This window comes from Anolis carolinensis, chromosome 1 (genome assembly GCF_035594765.1).
Source record: "Anolis carolinensis isolate JA03-04 chromosome 1, rAnoCar3.1.pri, whole genome shotgun sequence".
NCBI classification, from domain to species: domain Eukaryota; kingdom Metazoa; phylum Chordata; class Lepidosauria; order Squamata; family Dactyloidae; genus Anolis; species Anolis carolinensis.
In genome coordinates, this window is record NC_085841.1 from 132,664,967 (window position 1) to 132,689,006 (window position 24,040).

Genomic DNA, 24,040 nt, shown 5'->3' on the forward strand with positions numbered 1-24,040 from the left:
TTATGGACCCTTCTCTGGAAGAAGGAAGAAACTTCCTATATGCTATACCATAATATTGAAAGCACTGACTAAGGGCACATCTACATGGGCATCAAAGTGGGTCACAGTTGGCTCTGTAATTATTATATTATGCACCAAGCAATCTCACCCACAGTTGTGTCCCACATTAGGAAACATCAGGGAATGCTCCTTAGTTTTCCTAAACCTCTGGAGCTACCCTGCTCTTCAGGATAGTGTGAACTACTGGGCTAGTTCTGATCTGGGACCAGCCCCATTATTCACCTAGGCTGCCATCCTGTTTTTCCCCATATTTGGCAGAGTGGGAAAAATTGGGTGGCACTTACCTGTGAATGTTCTTATCATCATAGTGGCAGCTGCAGAACTCAGAAAACCTCCTGGTGGTCACTGGGCATTTTTGCCCATATAAGAAGGTGCCCATGTGACTTAGAGAGATGAGGGGGGATGCTCCCTACTTTCTCCTTCCCCTCTCTTTGCTTTCCTTGGCAAATGGACCCAGAAACAGAGAGGAGCTCTTTGGAGCTCTGTGGCTACCACTATGGCAATGACAACATGACCATAGTGGTCATCCAGTGGGCTGAAATGGGTTCAGCCTTGCTAGATGGTCTGGATTCCATCTTGTTACTGCAGAGGGATGAAAGCAAGCAGTTTAGCTGCTCCCAGGGATGGTCCAGAATACTGCAACTCTGGACTGGTTCCATAGTAATTGGTCTGTGTAGACTAACTAAATTTAGGCCAGAACAAAATAATCCCTGAGTGCATCTACATTACAGAATGAATGTAGTTTGATATCACTTTAACTGCCATGATGCAATGCCGTGGAACAATGGTACTTGTTTTTATTAAAAAAACTTTAGCCGTCTTTGTCAAAGAGTGCTAATGCCTCCCCACATTAAAACTCTCATTATTCCATAGCATTGAGCTACGGTAATTAAATGGGTTTCAAACTGTATTAATGCTACAGTGTAGATGCAAGTGTAAAATTGCAAAGAGAGGAAAGGATTAGTACTCATTATTGCTGCTTCACACTGCTTTCAGCTTATGAAAAGATTTAATAGTACAGTGTAAGGTGATTTTCATATATATATTGTAGTGGTGGCAGTTGAGTGTGCATGTGCATGTATGAACGAAAATAATGGGAATAACAGGACATGTATGTCAACAGAGAACATTGTGTGAGAGAAAAGGGGGCAGAAGAGCATCCCATCAATGTGACCACAAATGAATATGGCCCCAGGGTTAAAATCATTTCCCGACACTGATTTAAAATATTCTGCTTAAAATGCCTTAACATTAGGGCCAGTTTCTAAAATGATATGCAACTATTTACTTCAGGAGTGGGTGATGATAGAAAATGTGGAAGATGATTGCTATACATGACAATGGCAGCAAGAATTATCTATGCTCAAAGATGGAAAGACATAATGATTCTGACGCAAAAGGATGAAAATAAGTGAACTTGCAGAAATGGATAAACTTGTTATCTTTAATAAGTTTAAGGAGAGATCTCTAACCAACTTTAAAAAAGACTGGGACCCATTCATTGTATTCCTCCAGCAAAGATGGGGTCAAACCTCCACCATTGATTTTTCGGACTGGAAGAGTATTATTATGGGGAAAGGATGCATCAATGGCTCTTTTTCATTTAATGGGTGTAGAATATTGAGAGACTATAGTCATCAAACAGAGAATGTATAATGGCCTTAGATTAGATAATGAAGATTGTATGTAGTTAATATTTTTGATGCTTTGAATGTAGTAATAATATTTTCTCTTCTATTATAGAAAAAAGTATTGTACTTTATTTTTGTTTGATAGTTAGTTTGTATATTTATATGTAGGTTTTGTATTAATTTGTTTAAATAAAAATTAATTATATAAAAAAGGAGTGGGTGACTGCAACAGGGGAAGGAGACAATGTTCACTTCACGGCATTTGAGATAAGCCTCCCTGACCCATTTGGGCCAAACATTGCAACCAGAAGTAACTCCTGGCCTCACTACACTATGTAACGAAATGAGAAAAAAAATCTGTTCCTGGTTTGAAAATGTTATTTCCTGTTTAATTGTGTGGTACTGACTTTGAAAGTAGTTGTTATGCTCCAGAAACTTCAATATTTCCTTCAGTCTAGGCACTTCGTTTGTAATTTTTTTTAATGAAAATATGCCATTTTAATGTTTCAATGTGCAGACTGCAACAAAGTTTTTGCAGTTTAATAAACTTTTTCCATTTTTTTTATGATAGAACTAATTAGGAAATGACATTTATAACCCAGGGGAAAAAAACCGTGTTACATAGTGTTATCTAGGATTTGTAAATGGGTTCTAAGGCTTTAGGAGAGTGTCTTTAGCAAATCCAGCACACCTGGAGATAACTGATCTTTTCAAATGTTTCACCTCAGCTTTTGATATGTAGGTCAAGGGTTTGGTGCAAGGGGCATGGGGTTTCCAAAAAGCAGTTGGTGAGACACTTATGGGGCTAAAGATCAGACTTTTCCCAGTCTTGGTTTGCTTCAAAGTAAGTTTCCCCCTGAAGTAAATGGGGAAGCTCAAATGTGTGATGTATTCAGAGAACGGAACAATGTCAGGTAAGATAATGCCTTAAACACTTCTATTTCTTATCATTAAAATGGGAATGACAAGGCCAGGGCTGATGTTCTTATTACTTCTGGGTCTGCACACCATGCGCTGCCAGTCAGTTTCCGCAGGATGTTGTTGCGTGCAGCTACTTTGTGCTTGGTGTTCATGCAGTGTTTCATATATGTTAGTGTTCGATCTAAGGTGACACCAAGATATTTAGGATGAAAACAGTGTTCGAGCTCTTGGCCTTCCCAAGTAATTTTCAGTTTCCTGTTGGCTTCACGGTTACGTAGGTGGAAAGCACACACGTGTCTTGGCAGGGTTAGGCTTTGGGTGGTTCTCTTTGTAGTAGCTGGAGAGATCTTTCAAGGCATTAGTTTCAAACTGTTTCAAAATCTTTCACTTGTGTTGTAAGGCCAAGGTCATCAGCATATATAAAGCACTTTGTGAGTGGTGGTTGTGGCTGATCGTTCGTGAAGATGTTAAATAAGGTCGGTGCAAGAACGCTGCCTTGGGGTAAACCATTCTTTTGCCTCCTCCATCTGCTTTTCCAGCCCTGAAACTCCACATAGAAGCTGTGCTTTTCTAGGCGGGTCTGGACAGTTTTTGTAAAGTCAAAGTCCCGGGTGATATGGTAGACTTTATGCAGCATTTTTCTATGTTGCACGGTGTCATAGGCTGCTGTAAGGTCCACAAAAACTGTTCCCGTAATGCAGCCTTTCTCATAGCCTTCCTCGATATGCTCAGTCAGATGAAGAATTTGACCTGTACAGTTTTTCCCTGGTCTGAAACCTGCTTGTTGTGCAATAAGCTTGGGCTCGATAACAGGTCCTAGTTGATTTAATAGCATCCTCTCATAGACTTTATATAGATGACATAAGAGGGAGATTGGTCAGTAGTTCCTGGCATTGGAGGCATCTTTACCAGGTTTTAAAATGGCAATGATCTTAGTTTTCCTCCATGCTCTGGGAATCTGTTTGTGTGCCAAGCATTGATTGTAGAATTTCAAAAGCCAGTTTTCAGCTTTGGGGCCCAAGTGTTTGATTTGCTCCATCATCTAGGCCAGGTGCTTTACCAGTCTTACATTGCTTGATGGCTTCTCTGAGTTCTTTCAGGTTTAGAGGAGAAGACAACTGGTGGGTTTCAAGTTCTGGCACCCTGTTGATTTTCATTTTTATTCTGCTGCAGTTGGTTTTCCCATTCTGAATTAGTTGGTGAACTATCTGGTCTGGTGTCACGTTTGCGTGTCCATGGTTGACCAGAGGGTCACTATCCAGGCATCTCAGCAATTGCCAGGCTTTTCGGCTACTCTTGGACATGTCAAGGTTCTCAAGCAGCTCTATCCAATGGTCTTTCTTAGCATTAGCTATGGCTGTAGATAGTTTTTGGCCTGCTGCTATAGTCCCATCACTGTATGGATTCTCTTGAAATAGTCTGAGATATTCCTGTAGCTGATTTAGCGATTCTTCGTTTAGGACTGGTAGGTAGCTTGTGCGACAGCCTCTAGGGATTGAGAGCCTTGAGGATCTTTTCACAGCTTCTACAAACAGGTCAAAATTTTCTATAGAAGGTTCTATATCAGAAATAGTAGCTTCCAAGGTCTCTGTAAACTTTGTCCAGTTAGCTTTATTGAAGTTATATCTTCTGCGGAATGGGACACCTTTTGGTCTTACAGCTGCATATGCTACGCAGCATATTGGTCTGTGTTGTTTCTTAGGTATCGGGTTTAATACCCTTTTGATGCATTGGTGGATTATGCTTACCTTTACAAAAATCAGATCAGGGTTATAACCACGCTTCCATCAGCCGCTATTGAAAGATGGTGGTAATATACTGTCATGGAGGAGGCTCATTCTACTATTGTCGGCCCACATTAGAACTGCCTCGCCATTTCTATCATCTTCGTCATAGCCCCAGACACAGCTATGGCTATTGAAATCTCCCACAACAAAATGGGCTTCATGATTGTGGCAATTGGTTGGGGGTGTAAAATAGAAGTCAGCCCCAGGTGGTTTATAGAGTGATGATACAATGCAACTATCAAGTTCCACATATAAGATTTCAATGTTGTTCACTTCTGTGAGGGAAGTTGCAAAGATTGCTACACCAGATCGTACAAAAATGGCACTGCCATATTGTCTGTGAGGTCGTTCCACTGCCAGTTGCATTCCAAGAATTTTTGGTCTTCTCATTGTGATGTCTCTGTGTGTTTTCTGTATACATAGGATGTCACACGAAATGTCCTCAGACGTTTTGGCTAATAGTTCTTCCTTAGCAAGTGACAAACCTGCTATATTAATAGACATAATCATTAGCAATGGTCTTGATGAAGACCTTTGGTAGTCATCCATTCATCCAATGGCCTTGTCTTTCTCAACTGCTGAGTATGCCTGTCCTGTCTGGCACAAGTCTGCACATGCGAAGCAGGTGGACATAGCCCTGAATGAAACATGCAGAATAATCACAGGATGCTTTAAACCTACACCTGTTGATAAACTCTACAAGTTAGCTGGCATTGCCCCTCCTGATGTGCGGCAGGAAGTTGCTGCTAACTGCGAGAGAAATAAGGCCGAACATTGTGAAAGCCATCCACTGCATGACTATCAGCTTCCTCCCACCAGACTCAAATCAAGGAAGGGCTTCATGAGAACCACCATTCCTCTTGATGTTCCTCCAGCAACAGCAAGGGTGTCCTTCTGGGCAGCTAAACCTAGCAATTCTAACTGGATGGCCCCCCATGAGGGTCCTCCTCCAGGAGCAAACCAAGAATGGGCAACTTGGAAGTCCCTGAACAGACTCAGAAGCAGAGTGGGCAGATCTAAAGACAACTTGGCAAGGTGGCACTACCTGGAGGAATCCTCCACCTTGTGTGACTGTGGAGCAGAACAAACAACTCCACATATGTATGCTTGCCCACAATGTCCTGCCTCATGTACAGAGAAGGAGTTGCTTAAAGCTATGGACAATGCAGTTGCTGTTGCCCACTTTTGGTCTAAAACTATTTAGTTGCTTGTGATTTCCTTTTTTTCCATCATTTTAAAATATGCAATGCTTTTGACACTAAATAAATAAATAAATAAATAAATAAATAAATAAATGGGAATGTTGATTACCTACTTGTCATCTGTGCTGTGAAGAGAAATATGATAAATATTATTTAAAAGAAGATGATCACCCAAATTGCGATACTTAAATTACAATGAGAACCAGCAACATAAATAATTATGTACCTATACCCACGTTTGGATTATTAATGTTGGCTGATGCAAACAATACTGCTGTGCTGATATACTGTATTTCAGTAAAAGGTATCTCCTTTGAAAATCCTGTACACCACAATGTACAAATCAAACAAACTGCAGTTTTAATTATGGGCTCATAATATTTGTTTTACGCTTCACAGGTTGCTTTGTTTAAATATCTTCATAATGACATCCCTATGAAGCAGAAGAGCTGAGAAAATTTACCATCGATAAAAAAGCTATTAATATGAGTAGAACCACAAGAGAGAAAATATTGCTTAATTATATTTTAATTGCACATATTTTCTTGAAAAACAGATACAGAGTTACTTTAAAAGAACTAACTGAAGAGATATTTATTTTTGAAAAGTCTAAAACATATTTGATTATCATTATGTGACACTAAATAATATCACTCTCATATTTGATTGCAGAACATACATACTAGTTAAAATGTCAATTGAAAAATAAATAAATAAAACGTAGCCCTATTATGGTGGATTCATGCTGCCTTAGTACTGAAATGTTTCCAGCACAAGCATTGTTTTATACTGCAAAAGAAGCAATAAGACAAAGACATGCACTAAACTAAACACACTGGTATCTGGGCTCACTGCATGACTACATTATCTCAGGAGGATCGAGACAAATGCATGCCCTCAAACAGTCACAATTTGGCAAGGGCAGTCCTGATTAATCCTCTGTTGTCCTACTTTGTGATCTGCTTCTAAAACATCCCAGTTTCTCTCTCCTCTTTCCAGCTTTGTCCTCAGCTTTGCTCAGTTTCTGGAAACTAAGTTGAAATAGCAAAATTTGTTTACATTCCATTTACTCAATGGCTGGGAAGGAGATGAAGGAGAGCAATTTGCCCTTGCTAATCAACCCAGGCAAAAGCAAATTGCTGCATCCTTTCCTAGCTTGTGTGTGTTTCATCATTAATAATCTTTGCTGTGTTGACTTAGGACCTCTTCTGATGGAGGTCCAGTAGCCGGGGACAGCAGAGGAAAGCATGGGCCAGTGGAGGAAACTGTGTGCCAGCGCCCAACTTTGTTCCTTACCATCCCATGGTGTTTCTCAGCTGTCACTGGCTTGTTAAATGAAGCTACAGGTAGTCACCCGTATCCTCAGGACTTCTGAGCACGAGGTTGAGATGGAGCTGGGATGGAGCTCTGTGTCATATGATGGGCTCTAGCAGGCTCTGTCCTGGCTCTGTCTCAACAGTGGTCTAGGATGGGGGAAAACGCCGCCTGATGAGGTCACATATGTAGATGTTGCTTGGCCACATAAGTCTTGGTTTACATCTGTGAAATGTTGGAGGGTATGCAAACATAATGCAGCCACCATTCACCACTTCAGAGTCACTAGATTAACAGATGAGATACTAAGAAGCAATTACTTGCACTAGGCAGTATTGCTAATTCCAAGACTTTGGACAGACATTTTGATTTATAGCCTCCTCAGATTCTATTTAGCACTTTGCCCAATAGTCCTACATTGCCTTCCATAGTTGTATGAAATCTTTCTTCTTATTGTTGTTGTATCTGCAGTCAGAACCCTACTCTGTTTTGGCCTGGTTTTATGGTTTCAAAAATCACTGTTTTTAACTTTTCTGACATGGAGCAGTCTGGGTCCAAGAAACTGAAAAGATTTCTCCAGTGCTCCTCCTCCTGTGCTTTGGGATCTCTATTTCATTTGCCACACTAGATTTAAAATCAACGGCAGTGAAAAGGATAAGCACTTCTGAATGCCAGTTTCTGACTCTCATTCCAAACCTGCACATACACAGCATTCCAAATTTCTGTAAAAAGATACATCCTCAACCCGCCATTGAATTGAGACCTGGCTTTATGGTTTCTCAGACAATTCTCAGAGGAATTCCACACATGCAACATTTAATCTGTATATGCAGTTACCCCTTTTATCTGGGGATTTGCATTTTGCTTTTTGTCCACACACAATCCAAGATCTCAAGTTTCAGTTGGCTAGTCCAGCATGTTTCTCAAGAAAGGCAACCCAAAACTGTCCTGTATTGGAAGATTGGCTGTTGGCACCATTATGTTGTTGGGGTGATGGCCTTCAGGATTTTTTTCTTGTTGGATACTTATATTTGCTTTAATGTAGTGATAGCTACCACAACAGTGTTTATGGACTGACTGGCAAAAGAAAGGGAAATTAAAATAAACGCATATTCATGAGGTGTAAATTCTGAATCTTAAGGGTTTTCACCTTAAGATTTTTGGAAACTGGAAGTGTTATGAGTAACAATGAATGGCAAGATACATTCTTTTCAAAATCTGAATAAAAGAGTCATTATTTTTTCAGGAAGGTTTGGTTTATGGTACGTATTGATGCAGATTGCAAGATAATGGAACAGAGAGATTGTTAGGTATAGTTCTTAACAGCATAATCCTATGTATGTTTTCTCAAAACTGAGTCCTACTCTATTCAGTTTGGCTCACTCCAGCAAGTGAGTTGAGTCTCAGATTGTATAACAAATCCTTTTGTTTTGTTCAGCTGTTGAAAACATTTTGAAATGATTTGCCTTTGAGTTATGTTCTCTTTTCTTCAGACATGACTAGCTACTAACTGTTATATCATATATAAATGAATGGCTAAGCAGTAAAATTGATTTTCTGCCACAAAGGTCTGCTACTTGGTTCTGCTCCATGAGTAAACCAGGCCTACTTAACCTTTCAATCTTAAACATCTCTCAATGATCACATGTTTTTTGAGGAATCATGTGAGGGATAAGCATGAAACCATGCTGTACTCTACACTGCTGGATTGGGACTAAATATATAAAATGGTTCATTTTCTTTTAACTCAGATATGTGATGACAAGATAGTGAAGAAAAATATTCTTGTAAAAGCACCACAGAAGAACATTTTCTGTAAAGCAAATTGAGCCCTAGAATTTGTAATGGAGAGGTTTTAATCTCTTCTGAAAATTAAGTTTACTCCAACATAATTGATTTGCTCTAAGTTTCCTTCATTATCATTTATACTGAAGTGTCAACAGAACAGAGGCTATAGTTGTACACTGAAGCTTTTGTGTTTCAGTTAATGTATTCATCAAGAGTGGCAATTAAGTGTTCATTTATTAAAACGTCAGGAACATAAAGGGCTGAATCTTGGATAGATCATTTTCAACCCTTCCTCTCACCCCCTGAAATGCAGTGACAAAACTGTTCTGAAATTAACCTTGTTAGAAATTTAAATGAGTGGGGGAATATAATAAAATGAAGAAACGTGTATATTTTGACATTGGCTAACTAGTCCAGCAAGGTCCACTGAACATTTTCCTTAACACAAGCTTTTAATGAGTAATACAATAACGTCGACATGGTCCGATTGAAGGCTGAAGCATGAGGTTTTTAAACAAATGGATCTAATTTACATATGTTTTAATTATTATAATGTATTTTAATGATGTATTTTTATAGTTTTAATTGATTATTTGTACTGTTTTTGTTTTATTATTATGTTCTTGGCATTAAATGTTGCCAACTGTTGTAAGCCGCCCTGAGTTCCCCCGGGTGAGAAGGACGGGGTATAAATGCTGGAAATAAATAAATAAATTAACATTCAAACAAAAATGGAATTGAAGGTACTTGTGCCTTAAGGGTAACTGCTAGTTATACATTTCTCCATTTATGGATTGTAGGTAATTCGAGAAAGGAGTATAATCCCAAAACCAAAGCTTGAAAATCTCAGATCACATAATGGATTCTTCTTTACAAATTGAACTGTTCAGGTATTTATGTGAATTGACTTTGTGCATATATATCCTCCTTAAAATGTAAACTTATATCTGAACTCAGACATACAAAACTACCTTATGTTGGAAACAGCCTACCGAGCTATCCCATCTTACTGTTACCAAAATTACATGGACGTAGTTACCAAAACTACATGGTCCTTTTTCTGGAGATCCCTAGGATTAAATCAAAGTACATACTTCACCATAAATCTATAGGAACCAAGGAACCAAAAAGAGGCAATCACATATATTAAATGTATCAGGCACAAAGTTAATCAGAATTGGTTTAGAAAATATCAAGATTGAGTGGATGAGAGCTTATAACAATTATTGCTATAGTTCACTGCTTTGGTCTATTTTTATAATTTTTATTAAATTTCAGCTGACTTGGTTCTTTAAACTGAGATTAATCTGAATGCATAATTGATTCTGTTATTATGCTAAATGTAACCTTATATACTAAGATGCTTTTGTTCTAGTATATTAGAGACTTACCTTGTGGACTTTAAATAGAACCTCACAGAGATTATAGATTTTTTCAGCCCGTACCCAGTCTAATGTGCTTACCTGCAATGACAAAAGAAAGTATTGTTTTGCCAGTTCATATTTTTTGTTCCTTTTATTTTTAAAAAATCTTAATTTTTCATTTTTTATTGGAAGCTATTTTATCTACTATCTTGAACATTACTGCAGATTAACATAGACAAGACATATATGGGTTTCTTAAGCAGGAAACATTTGAACAAAGGAAAGCAATTCCCTCTGTAGCCAGATGCCACTTTCCTTCATCATACGGAGGTGACATACTATGCTGCTAGAGTACACATAATAGTGCTAAGAGGGAAGATCTGGTCTTTGGAAATTTATTATTTACTACACACATCTGACTCTCCTTTTGGGAAGTTTGTGGTAGCTGACATAAAGCTCCCAGGTGATCTCCCAGCTGAATAGGCTGTGGCTGACTTAGATTTCACAATACGTCGGTATTGCGCTTCAAAACACTATATTCTAGAAAGGTTGTGGGTCCTGATTCTGTGTCTGCTGTAAACATCGCTCTAACTAAACAGAGAGATGAATTTGAGGAAACTTGTAGGACTGTAATTACATATACATTAAAATGTTTAATGAAGGCAATGCGGTTACAAGTCTAAGCTTCTATCATATTCAGATAAAATCTTGTGAAATCATCATTATTCAGATAAAATGATAAAGTCCCACTTCAGTTCTTATTTTGGCCAGTGGCCTAAGATGCAACAATAAATGTGCGCACACACATAAACATACATGTACAACATTCACCACTGATCAGGATCTCATTATTATTAATCTCTCGTTATTATTAATCTGCTTAGTCATTTCCATTGTGTTTGAAATATCGCCTATGCTTCCTTTAGCAAGAATGTAGATGACCATCTTATATCAAAGGAAAATGTTTGTACTACTGTTACTACTCAGCAAAACTGAAACACAGTTCCTAACTTGCTTTGGGAACGACTGAATAAAACTGACTTAAATCCAAGGGTTCTCACTCATTTGTCAACAATTTAAAATTTAGCAGCTTGCCTACTAGTATTCCTTTGGCTTTGCTTGAAATGTCTTTTTGCCTTTTGGCTCTTGATGCCAGAGTTGAAGTAGAACAAGGAATGGCCTTCTGTTGTCACTAAGCCTTATGATCCCTCACCTCCATCCATCATATTCAGGATTGCTTTTATTTGTCTGGGTCTTTTGCAACCACCAATGTCTTTCCCCCCTTTTTTTGTTTGCAGTAAAGATGGTTGGGGATGATAGATCAGAAAGGACACACAGTGTATTCAGTTACAAAGAAATACTATAATATCGAAAGCTGCATAGAAATTTGTCTGTGCATCCCAGCATGCAAGGTCATCATTAGAACACGAGTGACATTTTATGGTCTTTCAAGTAGCAAAGCACTCACAACACAAAGAGCTACAGAGGGAATTGCCAGTATTTGCAGTCTTTCTATGATCCTGTCACGCAACATCTAACACCATAAAGTACCACTGATACTTTATAGCTTTCTTTAGTCTAAAACAATAACTATATATTGTATATTTGTAATTAGCAAGGACTTGTTAGGAAGCATGAAGTACATCACTAAAATTGAAATGGGATACCCACTTACATGGAAGTGAACCTCATTGAACTCAGTGGTATTTACACCTGAGCAGACATGCACTGTGCTGTCAATGCAGAATAGTGCCTTTTCAGTGCTTGCTTAAAGCTACAGTAACTGTGTCCAAATATTCCCCCAGGCAGGAATGAAGCTTGTAAGGCCATTAATGCTAATCATGGTGCTTAATCACAACATTTACACTGGCCTCCAACAGACAAGAGTTCTTTCTCCCACTCTGGACCTTCCACAGATATATAAACTTTCCTTGGTTAGTTTTCTAATATACCTCACCACCTCTGAGGATGCCTGACATAGATGTGGGCAAAACATCAGGAGAGAATGCTTCTGGGACATGGCCATGCAGCCCGGAAAATGCACAACAACCCTTACACATGTTGTTAGGAGCTGTACAGACAACATTCCCCCCTCTTGTGCCAAAAACTGTCTGCATGCCATGCCTCTGCTTTATGAGTCTGGTTCCATTTCAGTTACGTTCAGAGCTGCTACCAAATTTTGCACAAAACTAAATTCTGAGACGAAGCTGAAAGTTCATCCATGGATAGAACAGACAAGGAATTTGGAAAAAAACAAAGGGATATCATGAAAGCTCAAAAAAACTTTGACATCCTCCATTTGCCACTGATTAACATTAAGGACAAAAATTTTGTGAACTGTCTTTTATCTCTTGTTCAATGGGGTGAGTCAATGATAGGTTTATGAACAAGGTTTGATAGCATTTATTTACCTATCGAGTGGATTTTTTTTCAGCACAACTTTAAATTGTGGATAACCATATGCTCCAATAAAAAATTCCAGCATTTGCATTCTGCAAAATTGAACCTCGTGCAGGGCCAGCTCCAGAAACAGCATTTCACTATAGTCAATAGTAAGTAGTGCCTGAATCAAAATCGTAAGACTCTTCCAAGTCAGCACTTTTATCCACTAATGATACTCCAGCCTGGGGAAGAGAAATGAAACATACTGTGTGCCACAGGGCCTCCAACATCCCCTTGCAAATTGATTTAAAAGCCCCCTTGTAATCATGGGGCTTTGGGGACAGTTTTGCTATACCTCTCTCATATTTTACACTCCACCCCAAAAGGTGTAGTCCTCCAAGATCCAGGGGAAATTGTCTGAAGTCTCCAGATCTCTGGAATTTGCAGCCTTTAGTCAACATCAGTCCTGACTTGTTTCATAGTGCTTGCAGCATTATTGTTCTTGAAGTTCTACTTAAGTATTGTACGGAAGATGCCCAAAATCATAAGTAAATCTAGAGGCTCTCTCAGGCCCCAACTACATTGTCATATAATCCAGATTATCTGCTTTGAACTGGATTATATGGCAGTGTAGACACATATAGTCCAGTTCAAAGCAGATAATGTGATTCAGAAGCTGGATTAAATGGTCGTGTAGATCCAACTTCACTGCCAAATTTAGAAGCAAATAAATCTGCTCCTCCAGAAATTAGAATATGAAGCAATGTATTCAAACTATAGGAAAAGAGATCCCACCTAAACATTGGGAAGAATTTCCTGATGGTAAGAGCTGTACAGCTGTGCGATATGCTGTCTTGAAGTATGGTGGAATCTCCTTCTCTGGAGATTTTGAAGCGGAGGCTGGATGGCCACCTTTTAGGAGGGCTTTTATGATCTGTACCTGTACGGCAGGATGGGCTTGGGCTCGATAGCTCTTGTGGACTCCTTCTATGATTCTATGTCGAATAAAACAGCATGCGATCCATGAGAATCACTTTTTTGCACACATGAAAAGGTCATTGCTTTAGCCACATCCAATTTATTGTTAACACTTTTGACTAATCAGGGCACTCACATTCAAATAGAATTTTCAGTTTTTTTCACTCAACAAACTGGCCAAAATCTGTTTTCTGAAACTCTAAGGAATATCAGAATATAAAGGTGCTGGGTTTTTTTGTTGTTTTTTTTAAAAAAACCACAATCCCATGCTCAGACTCAGTGCATGGAGATATGAGACTCCAATGTTGAAGTTGGTGCCACTGGAGGACTAATAAAAACTAGATGAAATATCCCTGTATCAATTGAACATTTATATTGTGAATCCTTCTCAGATATATAGGCCAAATGGACACATTTTTATTTCAATTGAGAATGCATTGTATCCGGTAACCATGTTATCAATTGATTTCTAAGGGTCTGCTCTAAATATTATTAAAATTTTGATCCAGCTCATTATATACTAGTAATTTGATTTGTGGTATGGTCATCTTTAAAATTTCAGATGACTGGGGGTGGGGTTCAACTTGGGCAGCCTTTTGTCATTTTCATATATACATTTGCAGACTGTTATTGTTGTGAATGAGTCTTCTGAGGCTGTGTGTGATAATGGTAGGATCAGGAGGGGAAGGAAGAATCCTCGCGAGGAGGGCTCGCTGGAAGATTTACATAGGAAGAGAGTCAGGGAGATAGATGAGGAATCCTCAGATGAGGATTCATTTGTGGAGTTGGAAGGGAATCCTGAAGTGGAAATGACGGTTGAGGACCCGGTGGCGGCGGAAGGGGTTGGCATTGACTGGGCACGGGCTCCTGAGGAGGAAACTGGGCCCATGGAAGCTGAGGACACAGGAGAGGCTTGGGTTTCTTCAGAATCAGAAGGAAGAATGAGGAATGGAGGAATGAGGGTGATTCTGCAGGTGTGGACAGGGTTGGGCATAGGCAGAGTGATTTTGACTCTGATAAGGAACTTGGGACGCCTGATCCAAAGGTGTTGGCTGTTTGGAGCTCGGATTCTGATGAGGAGTTTGGGACACCTGATCCTAAGGCGTTGGTTGTTTGGATGCCCAAGGAAACCTAAATAAATTGGGGTTTTGTGGCCATTGTCCCTTGCGTGTGGCAAGGGGTTGTTGGGCGCCATTGGGTTTCCTGTATTTGACTCTGAAGACTGGCTTGGGACTTTGCAACCGATGTAAGTTTGATCTGGGTTATTCTACAACAGAGGGCTGGAACTGTGTGGGTTTTCTGTGTGGATTGCATTGTTATTACTATTTTGCATTAGCTGCTGCTCGCCTCCATTGTCTTGGCTCTTTGTGTTATCCCGCAACGTGGACCTCACTGTGACGACTTCACCCTTTGGACCTTGGACCGGAACTCGACTTGGCATATCTCTTTGCTCTTAAACTCGGCTTGGCATCATTCCTGTGTTCGTGGCTAACTTCTGTTGCTGACCGCTGGCTTCACCTTCGACTCTGATGCTGTTCTCAAATCCTGATTCCGGACCGGTTTGACCTTGCTACAACGCTTCGTTCCCCTGACGTCTGGCTTGGCTTTCGACTCCGCAGCGGCTCGTCACCATTGCCTCAGTGTTTTCCAACATTGTTTGCCTGCGCCGCTTTTGGTGAAGAACTTCCTTTAGTTTTGGGCTTTTTACTGTATTTTTGGGTTTTGGGGAGGTTTTGAGCCTTTGGGAAATCTTGCCCTAGTTTATTTTGCTGTTTTGACTTTGCCTTGCAATTTTGAGCTGTTTCTGAACAGTTTGGTTTTAATCCGGATTATATCTCCGGATAATTCAGATTATATTCCGGTTTGCATTTTTTGGGGTTTCTTGCTCTGAACTGTTAATTCACACTGAAGTTAAAGTGTTGTAAGCTCTCTGGACTTTGTGCTGAGCTTTTTTGAGTTATTTTTGAATAAACTATATTTATCTTATTGGCTGGCATCTGACCTTTGACAGTTATGATTACTTTATAAACAGCTGATCTCCCTGAATTCTTTAATTACTATCAAATTTGAAATATTCAGAAAGTAAATATAATTAAAATGAATTAGAAGTGGGGAATGCCTATGAATAGCTTAGTGAGAATATTCTGTAATCACATTTGTTTGCTATTTATTTAACATGGTGGAGTCTAGAGAACAATAGCTCAAAAGACCTTGTCAGCAACAACACAAAAACGTAATTTTCGCTCCCTAATTAGCCTCTTGAGCAACCGTGGTTACAACATAATTGCCAGGGCCTACACCTGCCCAATTGTTGAAAAATTATTTAATTTCTAAAGAGACCTCTTTGGTTTGTCAGATCTTTAACTACTTCTCCTGAAGACAGAACAAATCCTGACATCTCTAATTTTGTCATACTTTGTATCATAATAAATCAGAGACTTATAAAAAGCAAATTGTAGACTTTTAACTGATGGGGTAAAATTACACAGTTAAGGATGACTAATTGTTGAAAAAGCACAGAATGAAATTAATAACCAGAGTTTATAAATATTTACTATGCTTGAAAAGTTAATAATTACAGTTACAATTGCTGTATTTTTTAAAATAAATAACTGTGTGGCTTCTTGTTCTTCAAAGATAGCTAAAACAGTTGATTTTGAATTACAGAAATATTTGAATGCCTCCAGTCTCATCACCCAAAACAGAAATGAAGGCAGCAGGACAAAGTACAACATGAAACACTTAAACACTGTGAGCCCACACTAAAAAGCAACTAATATATGACAGTTATGTTAAAAAGTAATACAGTTATTCCTTCTAAAATTATGGTTATAATATAATGAAATACAACATTCATGACATTACACAGGCTGGAATTCCATATGGCAGTTACAAATGCATAAGCACCAGCCTATGCAGTGAATGATGGCCTGATCTGCCCAGACTCCACTTACCAGGCAACAGCCATTTGGATTGATGGGAGTCCATTCCCTTGTCACTTGGGAAGCAGCTGAATTAACTTGCACCCTAGATTATGCATCCATAACCATCATACAGGACTCTGGCTATACTTGTTACTGGAAGAAATAGCTGATTACAAGTATCTAATATGTAGCTAGTTACATCAACTTCTGAATATTTCTTACTGCCTTAAGCATAGCTGATCAGAATGCTGCATAAACCCTGCAGAAGAAGGATTAACTTCCATTTCTCACTGGATCCAAAAATGTGACAAAATAATAAACACATTGCTGGTTTTCTTCAGCCAGTTTTATTGCTTGAACTCATCTTCTGCCAACACAATCTTGGAAAATTAAAGATTTACAATCTTATAAGGTTCAGCATTTAATTACATTTGCATTACTGCAATACACTATGAATCAAGAGAAAAGGAGCAAGACTTAGCCTGTCATCCTACACATAAGAATAAAGTTCCACCTATACATTTAGAAGCGTCATTAGAAAAGGTGACAATGCTTGCCAAATTGGGAGGTAATAGGAATAGAGGAAGACTGTACTACGGTGAATAGACCCAATCAAACATGTCACAGCCCTGACTTTGCAAGACCCAAACAAGGCTGTTGATGACAGTGGGTCTGGGGGGGGGTGTCTCTTATATAGTGCATTTGTATGCATTTTTTAGGGTTGCCAAGCGGAACCTGAGTTGATGGCAATTACCAGCAGCAAGAAGAAGAATGTAAAGTTCCATCGAATTTAGCAAAACCAAATTATATATATGACATGAGTAATATTTTCATTAGTCTGTGTGCAATGACTGCCAATTTGGTTTGAGGCCCTATTGAGGCAAGAAAAAGAATGTAAAGTTTTATAGAAAGTAGCAAAACCAAATTATGTATGGAATCAGTAATATTTTTCAGTGCTGTATGCAATGATCCCCAAACTGGTTTCAGGTCCATCACACTAACTTGATTTATTACCAATCTTCCTGCTCTGTGCCAGACACAAAAGGGGCTTCAAGGGAGTGGAGACACAGACTTTGGGAGGGGCAAAAAGGTCTTAATCCTGAATCAGGAAAATCAGTTTTGTTCCGGTCCCTCTTAAATCTCTGCCCTTTGGTGCTATTTATTATTAGTAATACCAGGTATGGTTAGAAAAGTAGTGCCTTTTGGTGTCCCTCACATAATATTGAAAACTCACCTTCCCACTCTGCCATGCAATCTACTCAGATAGATTGGAACTCCCAGTGTTTCTTCCCAGTTTTCAAAGTCAGTTTCTCAAAGCATAGAAATTGATATCTTCCAGAACTTCTCCTTAGATTCCCCTGATGGTGACACTGAAGCTTCACAACAAGATAAGGCTACGGGAAGCTTTTCTCATCCTTTCTTTTATAACTAGGTAGATCAAACTTTTTAAAAGAATGGCCTAAAAACTACCATAGTTTTGTGGCTGTGGCTTGTGCATCACTGACATAATTAATGACAGGTAAGTAAGACAAAAATCTAACCATTACTTCCATTTCAAAACCTTAGCTCAATGTTGATTATATTCTGTGAAATTTATTTCCAACCATGTAATAGGTCAACTCATGAAAAGATAGATTTCTTGTACAAAGCACCCAACTGAACCCTACAAAGGCTACAGAACCAAAGTAGATAGATTAAAGCTCTCTGATATATCAGTAGTGCTATAAAGGTACCCTTGTGATAAAGGGATTAAAACTTTCTTCGTCATTGAATGCTTTTGCTGCAGTCTTCATACAATTCTTCTTGAATAATAGATTAGCTTTTAAAAACTGGTTTAACTTATCAAGATTGACAGTGCTGATATTCAGCTTTATCCCTTTAATTCAGCATTCATGAATGTGCTGCTGTGGGCATGAAGTATGACACATAGTTGCCAGCAAGTTCTACACTGATGTGGATGACTTTTTCAGAAAAAAAATCAATGGAACATAATGTCATGACATGTGTGTTTGAAGAGATTTCTTTTTTATTGAAACAAGGAAGTAGAAATTTGATTAAGAGAGAGAGAGACTGCATTTTCATTTTTCTGTTCTATAGAACTAAAAATGCAGAAAGATCTGGAGATGGTAATCTTGGATATTGCATTTGTTTCCTTTCCCATAAACACCAATACTAATGCATGGCTGGTGAAACTTATCTTGATAAAATGCTCTGTGTCTCTTGACTGCATATATTTATATATTTGGCAAGTGGGAGGGAACAAGACTGAGAGAAAATGGTAATGAAATTAGACATCAGTGACATGAGGAATTGCTGAATCAGTCTATTTCCAATCTGTTAATTTTTCTGTTCACTCAAAAATGTATTGCAGTCCACATCACTATGTGTTCACTCATACATGTTCCATTTATTCTTCATGGAAATCTGCAACCTACTTAGCAAATCCCTCAAAGCACCTCCATCCTCCCTTCCCAGCCCCCCATTTACTCCAAAGACATATGTGAGGGGCCTGGCTGCATGCTCAGGCCTGTCTGGGAAAAGCTCCTGGCAGTTGAAATTGATGCATTGGGGGATTGGCGGGAGGGAGGAGGCCTTTGAGCATGCAACAAGACCCCTCACATAAGTTTTTGGGGGTAAATTGGGGACTAGGGGGTTGACTCCTTGCCATCCCAGGTCAACCTCTGGTTGATCTGAGAGGTCATGGAGTTATGTCCCCAAGGACAACCTTGGGTTTGGGGTAGGTGTACAGACTCAATCTCAGGAGGAACTGGGATAAAATATCCCAGTTCCTTCCAGGATAGAGGCCTGTCTGGAAGGGCCCTCAGTTGAAGTTGGATCTGGCATTCTCACTGAAAAGTGAGAATGCCTAATCAAACAGAATTTCCCAGAAGACATCACAGCCCTGTTTCACCATTTTTTTTAATCACAAGCTACTTTTCAGTGGGACAATGAATTCTATGAACAGAAAGATGGAGTAGCCATGGGGAGCCCTCTCAGCCCAATAATAGCAAATTTCTACATGTAACGCTTTGAAAAACAAGCCCTAGAAACAGCATCAAAAAGCCTACTATATGGTTCAGATATGTGGATGACACCTTCCCCATTTGGAGCCATGGAGAAGAAGAACTCAACATGTTCCTGGACCACCTCAACAACATCTACTCAAACATCCAATTCACCGTGGAAAAAGAAAAGGAAGGAAAACTACCATTTCTAGATGTTCTAATCATCCGCAAACCCAATCAACAACTGGGCCATACAGTTTACAGAAAACCTACACACACAGATAGATACCTTCATTAAAAACTCCAACCATCACCCAAGTAAAAAAAGAAGCACAATCAAAGCCCTGACAGACCGTGCACAAAGAATCTGTGAACCTCATCTCCTCCAATGTGAACTAAACCACCTAAACTGGGCTTTACAGGCCAATGGATACTCCACCATGGACATCGGAAGAGCTGTAAGACCAAGAACAAGCCATGAGCGTAAAGACAAAGATCCACCCAGAGGAAAAGTGTTCTTACCATACATCAAGGAAACCACTGACAGCATAGGCAAGCTGATGAAGAAACACAATCTACAAGCTATCTACAGATCTACTAAGAAAATCCAACAAATGCTACATTCAGCAAAGGACAAGAGGGATCCTCTCACCTCTGAAGGAGTCTACCGTATACTATGCAGCTGTGGACAAGTCTACATAGGGACCACCAAACACAGCATTGCCCAAACACGAGTTAAAGAACATGAAAGGCACTATAGACTAACTCAACCAGAGAAATCAGCCATTAGCAGATCTGGACACAGTATATTATTTGAGAACACAGAAATGCTGGACCACTCTGACAACCATCATGTCAGACTACACAGAAAAACCATTGTGATCCACAAGCATGTGGACAATTCAACAAAAAGAAGGAAACCATGAAAATGAACAAAATCTGGCTACCAGTACTGTATTAAAAAAACTCTAAAATCAGAACAGTAAATAAGGAACAACACTTTGAAAACAGAGGAATTCCAGACATGTGTCAATCAGGGGCAAAGTTTGCAAGGCTATTAATGCTAATCAAGGTGATTAATTACAACATTCACACTGGCATCCAACAGACAAGAGTTCTTTCTTTCTCCCACCCTGGACCTTTCACAGATATATAAACCTGCCTTGCTTAGTTTTTCCAATATACCTCACAACCTCTGAGGATGCCTATCACAGATGTGAGCGAAACATTAGGAGAGAATACTTATGAAACATGGTCATACAGCCCAGGAAACACACAATAACCCTATGATTCCGGCCATGAAAGCCTTTGACAACACATCAAACACTCTAGTTAATGAAGGCAGCAAACACTTCCCAGGCACTCTGTCTCACTCACTCCACGTGAAAGACATCTAGATCAGCTAGATTTTCTGGAAACCTGCAACTGAATGTTGGCTATTCTTTTGTGTATCCCTTGGCCGTGGTTTTCTCAGATTGATTCCTGCACTTCTTGACCTCAGGACTACTAATTACCTACACCTCTTTTCTCTTTCTTTTCTCAAAATGAATTATGACTGAAATACTGTCTGATTTTCACCAAATTCATTCCCTGCCACAGTGTGTCCGATTAAAGACAGTCCCTTCAACGTCTGGTGAGATTTTTCAAGGGCTTGGGGAGCAGTGCTGGGATGACAGGGAGTAGCAAAGTCACTTCTGTCAGTTCTATTATTATTATTATTATTATTATTATTATTATTATTATTATTATTTTAAATAAGTTTTATTAGATTTTCAAATAAAATTTACAGTGAAAGTGTGAGAACAAATGGGTTTTTAGGAAAGGGGGTAAAGGAAATAGGTGAAAGAGGAAGAAAAATAAGGGGGAGAGGGAATAAAAGGGGGATAAAAAAGAAAAAAGATTATTTCTAGATATTCATGACAAAAACCGAAGAGGGAGAGAAAAATAAATAAATAAATAACAACAACAACAACAACAACAACAACAATAATAATAATAATAATAAAGAATTGACTTCCATCTCTTACACAGATACTTTAAAAAGTTTTTTGGATTTCTTTTTCTTGTTTCTTTTTTCTCTTTAGTGTCAGCATCTTCTTACATGTCAACAAAACATCTGTTTAAATTAACACCTTCATTTGCTTTTCTCTCAAATAATTTTTTATCAGATCCCAATTTTTTTGCTTTTTTGGTATGCCATGATTATTTTTTAATAAATACATCAATTTATCCATATTCATTATTTCTAGCACCTTATTTAACCAGCAGCTTAACTCAGGGGTTTCTTTCTTTTTTCAATACTTGGCATATATAATTCTTCTGTCAGTTCTGATCCATCAGTACTTTTTGAATTTAAGCTCTTATCAAAGGACAAAAGTGAAATGGATACCGTCTGAATAATAAAGAAAAATTCCACAGTAAATAAACAGCACTGCAAAATTGGGAGAAATTAAATTGTGCCGTTGAATATTTTTCAATGATTTTAAATTTGATCAAAGGGAACTCCTCCCAAACATGTTTCAAAGCCCTAATTGATATACATAATTGAATTTCATTTTATGGATATATAATTTATTATCTTAATACTTCCATTATACTTAATTTAAACATTTTAAACAATATAGAGAGCCAGTAGAAGCATAACAATTTTTTTAAAAAAATGTTTTTGTAACCATTTGTGCTGGCAGTGAAATTTCACTCTTTAAATTACTGACTCTGTCCAAACGGTACTGAACTCAATGGGCTCCTTCCAGAGTACAAAATATGAAAGTATTTATGTGACAGTGACTGAGAAAAAAGTGCAGTTCTAAGATTTTGCCATTACAAAATGTTACATTGTTGAAAGCACTAGATTTCCAACTTTCACTAATGTCATGCAATTCTTTCTGTGATAACAATTGCAGAAGAATTTATGGATGACATAAAAACCAAAAGTACTGGAAGACAAATGTGAGAATGTATCACAGTAAGCAACTTGAAAATCACCTGCCAACATGAGGTGTATGTGAGCTGTAGTAGAAGAAAAAACAACTTTTCTAAAATCTACTTAAAATCCACTGATTTGTGGGTGGATAGATGTGGACTTGGTGGTGGCTCATGGACCATGCAGAGGGGCACAGGTGAGCAACCTATTGAGATACAAGATGCAGAAAATGGAGAAAATACAACTCCAATGAGGTCTGTACACTTGGTGCTTTTCATGTGACTAGATGTTCCAGAAAACCTTTGGTTTTCTCAAAATACAATTTGCTGTCAATTGTGTGTGTTACAGAGGAGGTATAATATAAATGGCGAATATGGAGCCTCCGGTGGCCTAGGGGATAAAAGCCTTGTGACTTGAAGGTTGGGTTGCTGACCTGAAGGCTGCCAGGTTCGAATCCCACCCGGGGAGAGCATGGATGAGCTCCCTCTATCAGCTCCAGCTCCATGCGGGGACATGAGAGTAGCCTCCCACAAGGATGGTAAAACATCAAAAACATCCGGGCATCCCCTGGGCAACGTCCTTGCAGACGGCCTATTCTCTCACTCCAGAAGCAACTCCGGTTGCTCCTGACACGAAAAAAAAAATGGCGAATATTATTTGTGATGAGAAGACTCTGAAGCTCATTATTGTAAGAAATGCCCCCATGAATCAATAATGTTACCTCTTGCTTTAAAGAATGAATGATCAAGGATATGCCCTATTTAGACCCTGGCACATTATGCTGTTTTTATAGTAATAAATTTTAATGCCTTCCGTTCTGCTGTTATTAATGCTTTCCTGCTGGTGGTTTTATCTAATTTACATTGTGATTATCACAGTTTTATCTTTTTGCTTGCTTAATCTTTACCACTTTGATTTTTATTGCTAATTATTTGCTCAGAAAACACGAGTTGATGTGTGGATTGCCAATAAAACAGATATTTGATTGAACTTCCAAATACCAGTATAGGTTTTATTTTGATCTGATGCCACTTCCTTCAGCCCTTGCCTACAGCCTGGCTAGGTCCTCAGATCGCCAACCTCCCTGTCACATTTGCTCACTTGTGGCGTTTCAGCTTACTACCATGTTGCTGGAGAGTGAAGCCAAAATGCCAAGGTTGACTAAACTCATTTCACTTGGAGAAGGCAAGTACTGGCGAATGATGGCAGCCTTATGGGACATATTTTAGAGTAATAGGGCTTGTTTTGAGGTAAGTATGCATAAAATGGGAAGCAGTCAAATAAATGTCGATCATATCTTCATGGAGTATTTGTTTTTATGATGTGATTAAGCACAGCTTGCTCTTCTTGACCATTCTTCAAATTAGTGGTGCTAATTAGTGCTAATGACAATGTGGCTTTTGGTGATAGCCACACCTGTCTGTACAGAAGCTGAGTGTCTGTCAACACATTTTATTTAACAGATGCTGTTAAGAACACATCCCAGATGGTGAGCTGACTATCCTAGGATACAAAAATGCAATAGTAAGTTTTGTTCCATCTATGTACTCAAAGTTATGTTTCCTTATCTGCTTATTTATTCATACAAAATGTTTAAATGACAGATGTGTGTAAAATGGGTTGGATTTTTTATTGTTTTATACTGAAAAATAATATATTATTTTGAATTAAGAAACAATAATATGCAAAATAAATGTAATTCCCTTGCCATGTTCAGCCATATTCAGTTAGCATTAATCTACAATGATATCCCTATGATCC

At 38.7% G+C, this 24,040-nt stretch overlaps 1 protein-coding gene across 8 annotated transcripts in view; it reads right to left on the minus strand.

Annotated features, from left to right (window-relative positions):
• sntg2 (syntrophin gamma 2) overlaps positions 1-24,040 on the minus strand; it is a 245,000-nt gene that overhangs the window by 32,618 nt on the left and 188,342 nt on the right. For 7 of the 8 annotated variants that reach the window (XM_062982648.1, XM_062982642.1, XM_062982652.1 and 4 more), the window contains one exon: positions 10,095-10,166. The exons of the other annotated variant lie outside the window; for it this stretch is intronic. In XM_062982648.1, coding sequence (XP_062838718.1) covers positions 10,095-10,166 — 72 coding nt within the window. The remainder of the gene's footprint in view (positions 1-10,094; positions 10,167-24,040) is intronic. 8 annotated transcript variants of the gene reach the window in all.